The sequence below is a fragment of the Chelonus insularis genome, unplaced genomic scaffold (genome assembly GCF_013357705.1).
Source record: "Chelonus insularis isolate UGA/USDA-ARS -01 unplaced genomic scaffold, ASM1335770v1 contig_395_pilon, whole genome shotgun sequence".
NCBI lineage: Eukaryota > Metazoa > Arthropoda > Insecta > Hymenoptera > Braconidae > Chelonus > Chelonus insularis.
In genome coordinates, this window is record NW_023276550.1 from 262,390 (window position 1) to 279,480 (window position 17,091).

At 26.5% G+C, this 17,091-nt stretch overlaps 1 protein-coding gene across 1 annotated transcript in view; it reads left to right on the forward strand.

The window, feature by feature from the left end:
• LOC118067660 (serine/arginine repetitive matrix protein 5-like) overlaps nt 1–14,544 on the forward strand; it is a 34,898-nt gene extending 20,354 nt beyond the window's left edge. The window contains exons 5-8 of the mRNA XM_035084514.1: nt 4,713–4,965; nt 10,904–11,125; nt 12,055–12,250; nt 14,166–14,544. Coding sequence (XP_034940405.1) covers nt 4,713–4,965; nt 10,904–11,125; nt 12,055–12,250; nt 14,166–14,175 — 681 coding nt within the window. The 3' untranslated portion in view covers nt 14,176–14,544. The remainder of the gene's footprint in view (nt 1–4,712; nt 4,966–10,903; nt 11,126–12,054; nt 12,251–14,165) is intronic.
• The last annotated feature ends 2,547 nt before the right edge of the window (nt 14,545–17,091 follow it).

Genomic DNA, 17,091 nt, shown 5'->3' on the forward strand with positions numbered 1-17,091 from the left:
TTTCTAGAATATTTTTTTATTCGCTAAAAAATAAATATTCAAAAAAATCATATTTATGTACTGATTTTTATCATTTTGACGGTTCTCCAGAATGTAAAAACTTCCCATTAATTGAAATCCATAATTTTGTCATCTTTTGGTTTTTTTGTTTATAAAAAATTACTATTATTATAAACAATATACAATTGTTTAATCACATCAAGTTATTTATAACAACATTTGTTGTTATTTATCGAATATAATCACAGTTATAATAATTCAATAGATTAAAACCATTTTCAATTGTTTATAATAAATTCAATTTGTTATAAACAATACATGATTTTTTAGAGTCATATGAAGTTATTAACAATCATATTTTATTGGCTTCAATTGTCAATCATGTTAATCATTTAATAAGTAGAATCTATTTCAAATGTCTTCTTTACTCAACTTATTTTACACTCTTTTTGTTATAAAAAAAAAAACGGTTGAACCGAATTTGTTCAAACTTCTTTCAGATCTTCTTTATTGCATTACCTTTAAAATGAAATTTGTCCAAAGTCGATATCTTTAGTGGTTCTCGAGATATCGAAAATGAAAAAAAACCTGATATATGTACGGACAATTGTAAGTACGTACGAAAAATTAATTTTTAAACCTTCTAATATACTTTCAAATGTCTCAAAACGTAAAGATATGATAAAATTACGAATTTCAAAAATCGACCCCATTACAATAACTTCCTAATGGGAGGTTAATAAAATTGAATTAGTATTGAATTTTTATAAATTGGTATTCGAATAAAATATTGATTAATTTGATGTCAAAACAATGTAATCATCGAGATTGTTTGAACTTTACAAATCTATATTATTTTTCAAAGCCAGCGAGTTATTAGTGTGACCTCAAAGGTCATCCGCTTATGGCTTGTTCTACTTTGGTTTAATGACTTGCTAGTTGACAATTTAATTAGAATTGAATGGAAATGAACGGCAATTAACGTTCTTGATAGCAATTAGAACTGGAAATATAAATATTTTTTTTTTCAAGTATTTACAATAAATTTCAAAAATAAAATAAAAATAATTAAAAATTTTTTTTCAAATATATATACATTATATCGCTGCTATTTTCATGGTTACAAATTTTTTAGTAATAGTTTTGAAAATATTTAGAACTAATCAGATTAAAATTTATCATTCATCTACTAACATACCTAATAGCTAATGACTTAAGCTTTGCTTTAAAGAGATAGGTATGCTAATGTAATGAAATTGGTACGATAAGCTTCATGATTATTTATTTGGATGAGAGGAATTAGTGAAATAAATAAATGATTTATCAATGCATTTTAATAGAGTGAGTTTGGCAAATGCTGATTATTTTATCGTTTTAATTATCTTAAAGTAGAACGAATAATTAACTAGTCATTCAGTTTTAAATAGTTATAAAAAATTAATGAATTACTATTAATAGTTCAACTGAAAGACGATAACTAGATATAAAAATGGAAATGCCAGCTTAATGATTAAATATTAAATACTAATCAAATAATAGATCACTTTCCACTTTAATGCAGCAAAATAAAATAAAATATTCAGTGAGTGGGCTACTTCCCCATGAAAACTAACGCTTGGAGACAGAACTTTTCACACTAACATTACGAAATATTTTTTTTTTATTAAAAGAAGTTCGTTTTTAGTGTAAATTATGAAATGAATGTTGGCATCAATATCTTGAATGGAATTAATCATTTCTTATTGATAAAATCTATTATTATGATAAATAAATGTGTAATATCATTCATCACATTAATGTATTGTTGCATATGGAGTATATTTTTGGCATAATACAAAAATCTACAACCCTCATCAATTCTCCATTAGAGAGCTTTTGCCATAGGGTTGATTTTTTAAATTCGACATTTCCTTGTATTTTCACGTTTTAGAATATGTGAGAGCTTCTAGTTTTTGAAAGATGTTTGTATGTATGTCAGAGTTCTTTGTTGACGATATTTCGAGAATGGATAAAGATATCAACTCCACCCAATTGTTATTCAAAGGATAATTCGATAAAGAAGATCTGAACGATGCTTGTTAAGCTGTTTTTTTGAATAAATGTTGGTGCATTATTGAGCTACAATTTTTTTTTAAACATTCGATATTATTTTGATTAATAATTGTAATTTGTTATAAACAATAACAAATAGTTTTCATTATTTAAATACATCAATGTATTGTACTCTTACTGTTAATAAAATGTTTTTTATGGAAAATTCATCATGTAGGCACTCCATTTTTTGTAGATTTATTTTTTTTACTAGCTTTTGGAAATAAAATTTTCTTCCTTGTGTCAACAACATATTTTTAATAATAAAAACTGTATTTTATGAAAAAATAGTTAAAACTTCTTTTAAATATTTATGTTTATCAAATAATATAATTCTAAAATATCTAAAAAATCATTAAAAATATTAATATTTGTGATAAAGTTCATTAGTTGCTCAATTATTATTATATGTTTGAATATTTGATATTGAAAAGTTTATTGTTATTACAATTACTAATGATTATTTTGATACATTTTGTTAGTAATTAGTCATGTTTTACTTTATTATTAAATGTTTGAATAGATAATTGTCAACATTTGCAATTTCGTTTGTGAAATAATGCAATTATCAATCAACTAATTATTACAAATAGGCATCGGAATGCTTTGAAATGATCTAAATTTAAATCAGTTATTTTTGTTGAAAATGGAAGATAATTCATGATAAAAAAATTTAATTTTTATTCATTTCGCTTAATTAACTAAAAATCTTTTCAATTCATTCCATTTAACCATTGAATTTACGAAGTCTCGTCGATGAATTTTTGAGAAATTAAATTACATCATTCATTCATATCATTTATGAATAAAAGCTCATGATATGCTATGAAGTATTGATCGTTCCATTGTTAGATATTTTTATTCTACTTTTGTATAAAGTCGTAGGATTTGATATTTTCAGAGCTTTTAATATCAATTATATAAATAAAATATAATTTTGAAAACATTTAATTCATTCATTTATAAAGCTGTGGAGTATCTGCAAAAACAAAATTCTATATGAGTGCTGCTAACACGTCATCTGATAGTATGCTTTTTAAAAATTCTTTTTGCTACTCAATGCAAAAAGCTTTCGTAGTTTCAGAGTATTGGTTGTTGTTTAAGTAAAATTTATACCACTTAATCTGGTCTGATAGAATCCAACATGAATATCGTTTTTTAATAAAAAAAATTAATTAAAAGAATGTGAAGTTGATTGTTAGAAATTTCATCGGATTTAAAAAAAATTAAATTGTCAAGATTTGATTAAACCTGAAAGTTTCTCAAGTAGTTGAGTGTTTTAAGAAAATTATCACATTGTAAAATGAAATCTTTTTTAGAGATTTTTTCCTACATTTCTATTTTTTAAACATGATTAGTAAACGTTAACTGTTCGCACACTGTAAATCTGAGATGATTCATTTATTTAATGTGTGTTGCGTGTATCACGTCATTAACAAACTATACTATAAGTGTGAATTTTTCACACATTTTTATGTGTGTACAAAGTTTCTACAAAATTACTATTGTTAACTTGTGGTGTTACACAGCGTCTGTATGAATTCTAAACACATGGGACAGGATTGTGATTTTGCAGTGCAATGATTTAATGTAATTTGTTGTTTAAATTGAATTTTTTTTTTGGAATTGTTCCAGATTTATTCTCAAAGAGTTTAGTTTACACACTTTTTAGAAAAAAGCAAATTACTCTTTACGATCTCTATCAATAATTGAAATCATAATTATAAAATAAGCGATTATTTTTTCCTTAAATTAAATCAGCGGATATTTATTACTTCTCAGTACTAGTCTTACAATTTAAACAAAATGACACTGATATTTCTACGAATTCAATGAACGTTTCTTCAGATGTTAGAATTGACACTGAGAATCAGTAAATATTCATTAATTTAATAAAAAAAAGAATAATAATATTAATCTTATAATTTACACTGCTTTACAATTATTTCTCATTCAAAATTTGAAACAATAAAGTTTCACTGTAAATCAGTGAATTTTTCATGATCCAATCCTGAATGTCTTTTGTTTTGTATTAAAAAAGAATAAAAAGAAGTTCCTTCCTCCAAAATTTTGTTTTTTCCCACTGCAAATCCAAGTGTGTTATTCTTGTAAACACTTTTAACACGCTAACACTACAAATCTAAGTTGTAGACACTTTTAAAACGCTAAGCCTCTTCAATGTTAAATGTCATAAATAAACTATAGATATTTTACACACCACGAAACGTGTAAAAAGTATCTACGAATCATGCATAGTTTGTTAATAGTCATTTTACACACTTTACGCGTGTTATTTTAACACGTTTGTGAAATCCTGGGATTTGCAGTGAAGCTTCTTAAATATTAAATGCCATAGAGAAACGATATATTTCAACACACTATTAAATGTGTAAAAAGTGTCTACAAATCATGTATAGTTTGTTTTCGGACATTTTACATTGGACATACTTTGTGTGTTGTTTTAACACGTTTATGAAATCTTGGGATTTGCAGTGACAAGGAATATATCTAAATTAGTTTTCTATTCTAATTTCATCTGTACAAATAAACGTTAATTAATCCCTTCAAAAAGTTGTTTATTTGTTCAAAAAATAACTAAAAGTATGTAGTTTTTGAATCAGTTATCAGGCGATGAATCCCGGAGGCTATGTATGAGGAGCGTAAATTCAACAGAGAAGGGAATCACGTCGGATTCTGGAGGAGTAGGAGTGGCAACTTATGGTTCATTAGTTTTTCAACTGAAGGATGCTCACCGCGAAGCAAGTGGTACCTGTGATTTCGTGTTCCGAGCAATGGGGGTCGTTAGTAAAACTATGCTTGTCACGATCTGCCTCGCATGTCTTTCAACTATGCCCATTATTATGCTTATTATGGGTAAGTTTAAATTATTACTTTGACCTAAATTTATATTATTTAGCAACATTTTTAAATATCATTATAATACTTTTTTCTTTCTACTTTAATAATTGTCCATTTGTTTCCGTCCATTTTATAGGCACACATAAAATGACTAAAGTAACTTGGTTGAAATATATCGATTGTAGATAATCGACTACCAGGTTATGACACGCGAGTTGTAGAACATAGTTAGATTTATGAAGTTCTTCTTTACATGCAAGCCCACTTAATTTTCTTCGTGCCACTGGCCTCTAGTAACATTTGATCAATAAATTGAGCTACACATGCTATACATACAAGTGTAGAGTTAACCTGATAATGTGAATACATTTTAATAAATACTCACAAGTCATTATAGATCAAACGCATTCTCTGTTAACTGACTGTTTTGTTTACCATCGTTATTGGTTTTAAATCATTATTTCAATATTTATTCAGTCAATAGTCGAAAATGGTTGTAAAAGCACTAGCATGAACTAATTTTTATTTCCATTTATTATTTATCACCTGTCTGATAGAGAAAATTCTTGATATTTAGATAGTTCTAAAAAATTACAAGTTAGATCAAAGATTTGATTTCCATTGATGAAAAATGAACTTGACTTTCTAGTGGAAATGCTACTAGAGGGATGAAATTTTTTATAAATTCAATAAAGTGAGGAAAATCCTTTGAAAAATTTCCCGACATTTTTTATAATTTTTTAGAGTCACCTTCCATCATGTCAAATTAAAAACGATAGCAATGATTTATTTTGTTAATATAGTTCTTATCAAAGTTTATGGAAATATTAAATGTTGAACAAAAAAAAAAAAGAAAAAACGACTCAGTTAATTATCAATAAAATAACTTGAACTGAATCTTTAATTTCATTTCTTAAGAAAAAAAGTTCTAAACTCTAAAATAACTTCTTTGAATAGTAAGTTTTTCTATTTAATCAGATAGATATAAGTACTCAGAATTTAATATCAACTAAAACATACATTAATGTAAAAAACAATCCTAGACACATCGAGCATAATAAATTTTTAATTGGCCTAGTATAATTTATTTATTACTCTCTTTGAATATTCTACCATTTCTAGATAAATTTAACTGGAGTTTCTATTAAATGATTGAGTGCACTTTGTATGGAATGAAGAACTCAAGTTATTATGATTTTCTAATAAAGAGTAATGGACCGACAAACCTATTTGTCTGTTGAATAAGTATCATTTGGAATTAACTTAGAAATAACTGAAGTGAATAACTTATTCCACCATCCAGCATAGGTGAGGGAATATTATTGTAAACATAAAAATAAATGATGTGAAAAACTCAAAGTTGGAAAACTTTTCGAAAAAGCGATTTCGATGTCTTCAAGCATTCAAAGTAAAGTTGAAGATATTGGGTACTTTGCAAAGCTTTTCAGAAGAGAGAATGAGAAACTTATTATCTTTACCTAACAATCGGATGTAGTAATAAGCTTAGAAGCACGAATTTCAAACTTTGGCATTATTCATGAAAACTTTTGAAAAATTAAGTATTTTTTTGCTGCAATAAAATAGTTACTATTTTAGTTGTAGGTTATTTTGAATTTTTCTAATATGATCATTTTATTTAAAGTTTATTTATTGAACAAAATAAATATTCTATTGTAATAATAGAGTGGTAGTTTATTCATGCAGTAGAATTAATAGATCAATAGATATTTGAGAATATTAACAACAATAAAATAAACGAAGAAGTTTATTAAAGATACAAATATTAATATTGATGGATGTGGAATAAAATTTTTGAAGTAGTTAGGTTCTCTCTAAAAATGAAACGGTAAATATACACTGTTTCCAGTGATAATGATAGTACTGTTTGAATTATTGCTGCTATTATTACTGAAAAACAGTGACTATTTACGGTCTTTCAGTAATTTTCATTGATTTATTTCTAGAGAGTTCTAGAGATGTGCTATTTTTAATGTTTGATGATTACATGAAAAGCAAACTTTGAAAAATCGAAAAAAACTAACTACAAATAGTGAATTTTTTTAAAATTTATTATGATCTTTTGTTGTACAGTTAGCGATTTATATTTGTAACAATTTGTAACAAAATTTTGAAACAATTGAATTATTTTTTAATAGATACTAATTAAAGACAAAATAGTTACAGACGTTTCTGTCGACACAAATCACATCAAAACAATTACAAAAAACAGATTTCTATTTTACTTTTTTTTCGTGTAAAGTTTAAATTTTAATCACTTGAATAAGAATAACTTTGTAGTTTTCTTTTGAAAATAAAATTTTATAGATTTTCTTTTAAAAAAAACCTTTTTGAGCTTTTTATACTGTCAATTTTCTACCATATTATAAGGAGTTATTGAAGAAGTTTGATCTTTTTTTTCACACAAAAAAAATAAGACATAATCCACACTACCGACAAGAAAAAGAAAATAATATTGTACTTCAATCATTGAATCATTCAGGAATGATTGAATAAGAATTTTTTTTTTAATCGAATTATTTCCAGCTATTTATAGATTTGATCGAAAAAAATAAATAATAGAATATCAGAGAAAATCATAAAAGCTCTTATTGTTATCAAAATGGCTCTTTTATCGTTATTATTGTGTTATTAATCAACAAAACAAAAACCAGGAAAACAGTATACAATAAACTTTCTCTCGACATTTTATCGATTAATAAAAAAAAAATTGTCAACAAAAAATGTTTTTATAAATTGATGGATTATCTAGCTTTAGAGAACTAACCAACTATAATTTTTACCCCACATATATCAAATATTAGCGGTCAATAAAGCTGAAGAAAAACTACACTTTTACTGTATTGAGTCATGAGAATTCAATAACATTTTACGTCTGACCGTATCCGGATTCATATCACTGATCCCTGAAAATGACTGGCTGATGCAATTTATGGGATCAAATTTTATCCAAAATTAACAGTACAATAGTGAATATTTTACGCACTGGCAATTTGCTATTCAGATTATTGAATAGAATATGAAAAAGGCATCAACCACATATATATCAATACATAAAAAGAATATTTTCAATTTGGCATTAGTCCAAAAGCTATTTGAATATATACTGACACGCAACATTGTTTCGTTGACAAGTTACCTAAAACAGAACATCGAATAAACCATACTACTGCTCGTCAATTATCATCGAAACTTAATTTACTGTTGACAGCTAGCGTGAACCGCTATTGATTCAACCTGATACCATTTCAACATGACAGGAGTAATTTTACTCAAGCTACGGGGTGCTAGTGAGAATATTCAAGAATGTACGACCATAGCTACTATAGAGACTGACAACATTTGAAATCCAATAATGAGATTTTAGTTGAAATGCCGATCCGGTGAACAGATAATCAGTATTATCTCATATTTTATGAGTAATTTAGTACAAATGAAGTGTCAATAATGTTGAAATTTAAGTGAAGTTTCTCATTTATTTCCATTGCAATTTTTAAAACAATGAATATGCTCCAATTATTTGTTTTTTTTTTTTATTTTAAGAAATAGAAATTCTAGGATTAGCTATTTAAGATAAAAAGTTTATCAGAAAAATGCGTGGCAATATGGACTTAATAGGATTAGTACTTTGAAATGTTAAATATTATAATAATAGTTTGAATACAAGAGAAAATTTTTTTATAGCCGAAGAATAGATAAACTTATCTATTAATTGACATTTCCATTTTAGGATGAAGAAAGGAAAAGTAGAAAATTGAGCAAAACTTGGTGAAATGATTTTTTATTGTTCAAAAACTGTGTCCAAATACTGGTTTGAACCTAGTCCAGGTTTCTCCATTTTTAATTGGAGCTTACATTGATCTCTCTAATCAAGCTTTACATTTTTTTACAAAATGATGATTATTTAATTTTGTTACACTCGTTTAGTTACTTTTATATTGATCATGCTAAATAAATACCCTTATCAATTAATATCCAAACAGAAGTTATTATCAAGTATTTTATACTAGATTCTATAAGGCCATGTTTGGACCATGGACCATTCGGTCATGTGAAAATAGTTGTACTTTAAAAAAAATGTGTAGGTGATAGTAATTAAGATTTATAAATATCAGTTCCATTTTTATTGATACTAATTTAAATATTCAGGATCCGATTAAGCATCAAACATTGGACTAACACAGACAAAAAAGCATTGGCTTATAAAATATGATAATCCAGTGGATCTAAGGTCATGTGTGAAAGCAAATTATTCAATAGTCTAACTTGATTTAAACAAATATCTTAAAGCCTATTCTGATCTCAACTGATGCTTTGATTAAGTTTTACTAGGATCATTTGCATGATCATACATGTATACAGAATTATATAATAATTTAAGTGACTTTTATGGGTATAAATCGTATGACCATCTCTTATCATTGATAATAAAATACATTAAACTTACTTGTTAATTTTTTTGAAAATTGGGTAATTTATTTAACACTTATATTATGAATATGAAACATAAGCTATAATTTTTTACCATATTTTGTAGAATGAGATAGATAGGTAATTAATGTTTTTTTTTGCTAAATAATTTTAAAGAGAAATGATGATAATTAAACTCAGTTACAACTTGTTGCGTAACCCACTTTCCTTTCATTTTTTACTTTTGATATCAAATCTCTCATTTAATTAACAGTTTCTGTTTTTTTTTAAATTTTATTTGTACGATTTATGTTTATTGAATGTTTGAATAACAGCTAGCATAATAATGTCTATGTTTATTCAAAATGTGACTGCTATTTATTGAAAAAGGAAGTGACGTGTAAAAAATATTCTGGTTCACTCTCATGGAATGTAAAATAACATTGTAATTAATTTTGTCAAATGACAATCAACAGCAAAAATATTTTCATGAAAAATATTTTTCAAAATAATTGTAATGTAGAATGAAGATAGACTTGTGTTGAATAGTTAACTACATTCATGATAAAGCTAGAAATAATTTCTCGGCTGTTTTGATGCATCATGAATGATAATTTTCTGATGTATATTCACTTTGATGATCAATGAGAAAATAACATTAAAACGTTTATGTTTTTTTACCATGATTACCCATTTGCTGATAAAAGAAAGAAAATTTTCCATGTTATTTGATATGAAATGTTTTAAATAAATCATTTCCCATTAAATTAATGAAATGTGTTATTTTTGTTTGTGTAAATTTCAATTTATCTCTATGTTGTTATTGATAAAACCAACTTTATTTTTGTTTTAACCAAAAACATTTTTTTCTTTTAAAAACAATTTTGAAATCTGATCAGATCCAATCAAATCACTGTAAATTTTAGTGTTTTATTTTAAAACTAAAAAGTTTTTATGACGTCACCCTTTGATTACTGTCTCGATTTTAAAACGTTCTTAAGTGTTTTAAAATAAAACACTAAAGTTTACAGTGATGAGATGAGAATTATAGAACTTTTAAATGTAATTATATCTGAATTTTGTGTAAATATCTGAATATCTAAATGAAGGAAGATATAAAGTAAATTTTGTTTAGATTTCCAAAAAAATTCCATACCATTCTGATCTAATTCAATCCAATTAAATCTCATGTGATTTAATAATTTTTCTCCAAATCATTTGTTTATTAAAGGAATTTCAATTTCACAATACATTATCTATTCTTTATAAACTTGAAATATCTTTTTATTTCATTGCTGTCCATTGTTTCATATAATTATATAAAAATGCAAAAAAAAAGTATTTTCCAGACGTTTTACTAAAAACAAAATTTCAAACAAAAAGAAAAACTGCATGAGTTTTACGTCACTATCGGGAACCAAGTTGTTGAAAATATTAATTCTAAGTGACAGTGGTACTTCAATAATTAATAATTGATTTATTGTGATTATGTCAATGAAGTAATGAGAATGTATTTTCTTTCCAGGATTACAATTTATCAAGGACTGCCCGAAAGAACCTAACATTCCCGTTTACATGATAGTTGGTGGTGCTCTTGGTGGAGTTAGAATGTTCTGGGCTTTGTACTCACAAATCCGATCAAGGCGTTTGGAAGTTTTAAGTGTACCCAATTCCAGCCCACATATATCACCGATGCAATTGGTGTCCATTGCTTTGACGTGCTTCCTGACTTTCTGGTTTGGGTTAGGTAGGACTTAGTGAATCATTCAAATTGCTACTTACTTGTAAAACCCAAACTAATTTGAAATAGTTACCAACTGTGATTATATTTTACAGAATATAGTAATAATTACTACTTTGAAATTGTAATACAATTGGCATCAATAAGAGACCAGTTTAGTACAGTTGACTGTAATTATTAAAAAGTTTTTAAATTTTCTTGTCAAAAATAATTAACAACTAGGTCTTATTTAACAGTTTAATAACTTTCGTCCATGAATCATTGATGATTATCTGATTATTTTTACTTCTATATGACTTAATAAAAGACAAAACTTGTTAAGTTTTTTCCACTAAACTTTTAGATGAATGAATAAAGTTTCAAGTGTTATTGCTTTGCTAAAAAATGAGTTGGTCATATTTTCTGAAATTATTTCTACATAAAACAGTATAAATCATTCTAAAGTGACAATTTCAAAGTCTTTTGGGTTTATATATGTTGTTCATCACGCATATATTTCATAATTACTGAACAAAACTCGATAATTTCACTTTCCAATTAAATTAAATTTTTATTTTCTCTTAATAAATTCTTTCTCTCCCATAATGGACCTACAATTTAATTAAAATAAACTCTTTCATAATAATTTTCTCAAGATATTTTATCAATTTAAAATCAAGTAGTTACTTACTTTGATTACTTTATTAAAAAAGAAAGTTATTCATACCAGAATTGTCTAGTTTTGTTCCAATATTCCACATTTATAATTACTTGAGAGTCTATAGCTAGCAACTTTTTTTTCATATTTAATTTAATCAATTGATTAAACACACTTTATGTTTGTCAATTTATTTATCTTCATTATTTACGTAGTTGCTTTTCTATTCAGTGATGAGTTTGTTTATTCACTCTTCTCTTTCTCTCACTCTCTATCATCCTCTCCCACTCCGACTCAGGTAATTATTGGATTCTGAAGATCAGATGGCCGGACTTTGAAGCTAAAATGTTTGATCCAAATCACTGGTGCGCCAAGACTCTCTACATCTTTGCGGTGGTTCATCTAGGCATCATTTATGCTGTCATAGGAGTCAGCATTGTCACAGCATTAGGTCTTGCAATATGTCGAGCTCTCGCGTGTTCTTGGTTTGAAAGGTAAGTTGAAATAACTTTTATGTTTGATTGAAAATACTCATTATGTTGACCATAAAAAAAGTACTTTTGTGATAAAAATTTACTGGAATTTAATGAAAGCTTGTCAACCTTTATATTGACTGGAATTTAAAAATCACTATGATCACGAAAAAAATTCATAACTACTTTAGAAGTCGACGTACCTATACTCCTATCAAGTATTACAGAGATAAATTTAGTTGGGTTATTATATATCGTGCGGATGACCTGCTCTATACCTGAGCTATGTATTTCAAAAAGAGGGATCGATACAATCGCGTGATATAGAAAGAGAAAGAGTAAGGGAGAGAAACAAAGAAGGGAATAACATTGATGTTGGTGAACTTATGCGTTACCTAGATAACACACTTACTGCCCAATGAATCTACACGCGTCTCTCGTTATTTTGTACATCAAGTTTATATATATTACACGTCAGCAAGTAAAGATTTATTCACATTTTAAATTGAAAATGTCACTAGACCATTAGGTGTCGAGATTTCTAAACGTAGAGGAAATCAGGGAAAAAGAGAGACATTGAAGAAATATTTTTAATTCATTTTTTTTTATTTGCATAAGTAATTATGCAGTAAAATTTTATTTGAACGATAAAATAATTATCATGGCTGTATTATTGTATTCATGAATAAAATAATATAAAGAATCAAAATACACTTTAGATGTCAATCAATAGTAATAGCTACAGAGGTTGATTAATATCCTAAAAAAATCAAAATAAGTTGCTCCAACTATTGAATTTTGAACTTTTAAAATAGTGCCATTAAAAATTTATCTGACTGTAGATACGTTAAAAATAGGCTAAGAGATCATTTATTGAACATACATTTTTAAAAATAATAAGCTGAAATTTCCAAACATTATTCAAAACTAATTCTCTTCATAAATTGGGGAATTTATTTGGAGGAAGGGAGGGAGGTACCATTGTATTTTTAAAAAAATTTTATTTATTTATAAAAAATAGAACGATGGAAATTCTTTATGAATGATCTAAAATTTTTAATTGTCGTCAACTCATAAAATGTTTGAAAAAAACAATTTCACTTTGCTTTTTTCTATACCTCAGTTTCAAATTATTATACATTGTTTAAAAGGGTCAATCTAAACCAAGAGTATTGTTTCAGTTTTCCTTACTTTCTCTATTAAACGAAATCAGTGAGAACCACTGTGATAGAAGATTTGTTTATGAATGACTTTAGGTCAGTTCTTTTATTAACACTTATGATTATCAATCGAATGAAGAAAATTTCAGTGCTATTTATCATTATCATCAGACCCTAAATTTCTTATGTTGTCGATAATTATTTTCTGTTGCTAATAGCTCAGATTAAATCATTGCCCTAGTCATTTTGACACCCTAGAATGTTTCTTTGAATTCTGATACCAAATACAATGACTTTTGATACCTTTGATGATCACTGGAACTTGAAAAAAAAGCTCATATTGATTCGAGCAAAAGAAGTAAAAGTTGCTAATAAAAATAAAATGTTCATTGATATTTCTAACAAACTGAGCAATGGAAATCAGTTTATTATTATAATTTACCCTAAAAGACTTTCACTACTCTTTTCTTTATCAGTAAATTTGAAGGTAAAACTTAATTAAAGATTAGAAACAATGAATTAAGATTAACCGGACGAATTAATCAAGATTAAATATAAACAAGTCAAAATAATTTTCTCGCTGGCTTAAGTTAATAAATAATTCCGTAAAATTTATAAAATAAATCAGAAATGATAATGAATAAAAAAATGACTTCTCAATTGATGATATAGATCAAGGGCTATTAATCACAGTGATTTAATTAAATAGAATAATTTTCCAATTAATCTAACATATAAATGAGCTTTAAACATGCACTTTGTTGATGTTGATGTAGATATAAATAACCACGGAGGTCTTTTCGCTTAAAAGAATCTATTGGTGAGTCATTAGAACGTACACCTTCAAGACGTCAAATGCGAGTATCATTAGATGGTAAAATTCTCCAGGAAGTTAATGAAGATGATGAAGAGGAAACGCAGAATGAGGATAGTATCAAAGGAAATGAAGTAGACGGTAGTGAAAAGATTAAGGAAGTAGTTCAAGAGATCAAATTCTCTAGTCGAGTGCAATTTCGTGCACCTGACATTATCGAGCTGTAATAAATAAATAAATTTTTAACATTTAAAAAGAAGCTATTTGTGAATAGAATCCTATTATTTTCAGTATATTCGACATTAAATAAGTGAAGGATATTATTAAGTGTAATTTTATTGTAATAAGTGATGATTGAAAAAAACAAATAATAACAAATAATTAATTATTGATAAATGAAATAAATAATATTAAGTAAGATAAATAACATTTTTAGTAAGATTTCAATATCTAAACATATTTGTAAATGCTTATTAATTTGATGCATACTTTTTGGTTCTATTGACTGATGTTTATTATAACTTAGGTGAAATAAATGAATGTAAAAAAAAATAATGATAATTGTCTGCATAGAAGATATAGATTAATTATATTTATAAATTCGAAGGTGCTCTAGACTGCTATGTAAATTGTTGTATGTTGGGTTTAGATGTTTGGTGAGCTATTGAAAATAATTGACGTCCTACTTGCTATTAGCATCATTATGTCAGAATGAAAATTATATTCTAGATAACCATCATAGTTTGCCATTTTCATCTATAAAGGATAATAAAAGTTATAGTTTAATGTTATAACTTTTTATTACTGATATAATATTATCTTTTCTATACAACTTTCTACAGATATTGATAACAACAGCAATATTCTTATCATATTCTTAATATCGTATTTTTTTTGTTCTACTTGGTAGTTGGATTTCCTTTTACTCAACTTCTAAGAGTTCTTAATCTTGACTGTTTTTTTTTATTCTTGTCGTGAATTAAATTTAAGTAAGTGGAGAAAAAATGTTAATCAAATTTCTGACTGATACAAAATAATTTTTTTAAAGCTGAATTAAAAAAAACAACTAATGGTAATTATTTAGAATTGGGGCTCTAGGCAAAAATTGGTCCAAAAAATTTTTCACCACCTGGAAACTATTTTCTTAGGTAGAATTAGATTATTGAAGGTGGGGGAGACATGTTTCATGAGGTTTCATCGAAAAAAATAGGATTTTTAGGTATAGGTATAGCTTGAATTCGAATAATAAAGTGACGAAGAGGATGGAAGGTGTGAGGGGGGGGGGGTGTTTAAAAGGCATAAATACTTTTGTAATTTTTGAAAATATTTATGTCTTTTTAACACCCCTCCCCCCACCCCCTTGCCTCTTTTTATGTCTCCTCCACCTTAAATTCACTATTTGTACTCTCAGAAATAACTCCAAATGCATAAAAATTTTTTTAGAACGATTTTTACCTGGAGCCCCAATTCTAAATAATTACCCAACTAATTAACTCACAAGTTTACAAATGAGAAATATTGAAAGTCTAGTTAGTTTATCATTCTTCAACTTACTGAATAGTTATAATTTGTGTTTGATCATTTCACTAACATCATTTTGATGTGAAATAATGCAAAGGTTTTTGATGAAAGAATTCTTTTAAATTATCAATAAAAATTTCGTGCATATTAAATCAAGTTCTTGATGTTGAACTGTTGAATTAATGAAATTGAATTAAAATATTTTTTATTTGTACTTACAATTATCTAAATATCTACTTTGTGTACAGCTAAGGCTTAATAAACAATAATTCTTGAAATCCTACTGACAAACTTTGTTTCCACTAGCAGACTTAAAGATCAGACATTCCAGGTAACTTTGAACTTCCCACCAAGATTTGGAATAAGTTGCTTTCTTCAATCACAATGATATTTTATTGACCTATGATTATTACAATTGATCATAAATAGCTAACTTTTCTTCCAATAAAAATCATTAATCTATTATCAGATCTAATTCATGAGACTTCAATCTCAAGGCTTGTGTACTCTTAGTTCTGTTAAAGATGTTTTAATATTTGTAGAATGCTTCGTTCAAGTTTAAGTAGTATTCCTCAAGATAAAGTCTGACGTAGTAAGGTTAGGTTTTCAACTTTACCATGTCTGATTACGTGTCAGACAATATCTTTGGGAACTTTACGTCTTAGCAGATTGATGCTTTCAATTGTAACAGTGATAATTGGATAAAGTTTTTCATGAATAATTATAATTTTTATTGACTTCAGTAAAATTGTTTCCAATTTTTAGAGAACTAATTTCCAAGTTATTTTTAAAATTCATTTTCAATACAAAACATTTTATATCACTTGAGGAATATTTGCTAAAAAATATGTCGAAAAGTGTCTAATTACCATGTTTAAAAAGCCTTAGTCTTATCAAGTACATAACTTATTTTATTATTCTGTTTACAATTTTTTATTAATAATAAAATAAGATAGTACATAATCTCGAATATTAAAGTGTATTTAAATAGACTGGAATTTGTAAACTTGTGTTGCTTTTTTTAAGAAAATAATAATCTTGCTTGCAGCAACTTGAAAAAAAAACGAAAAAAGACCTCTAAGGAATTTCCAACGAATATTTTAAGCATAGCTTGAGAACTTTTTTAATTTCCCCGAAAAATTTAATATTGATAAGTGAATCTAGAAATGAAAACCCTAATATTAGCGTCCAATCACACTACTAAAATAAACGAGTCAATTAAATGTAAAAATTCATCACGTAAATGCCATTATAATATGCAAAAGATTGCATAAAATTGTACATCGTGAATATAACAACTTTATACATAAATGAAAACTATAATACATCAGTAATCGAAGTAGCTTTATTCAGAATTAAAATTGAGG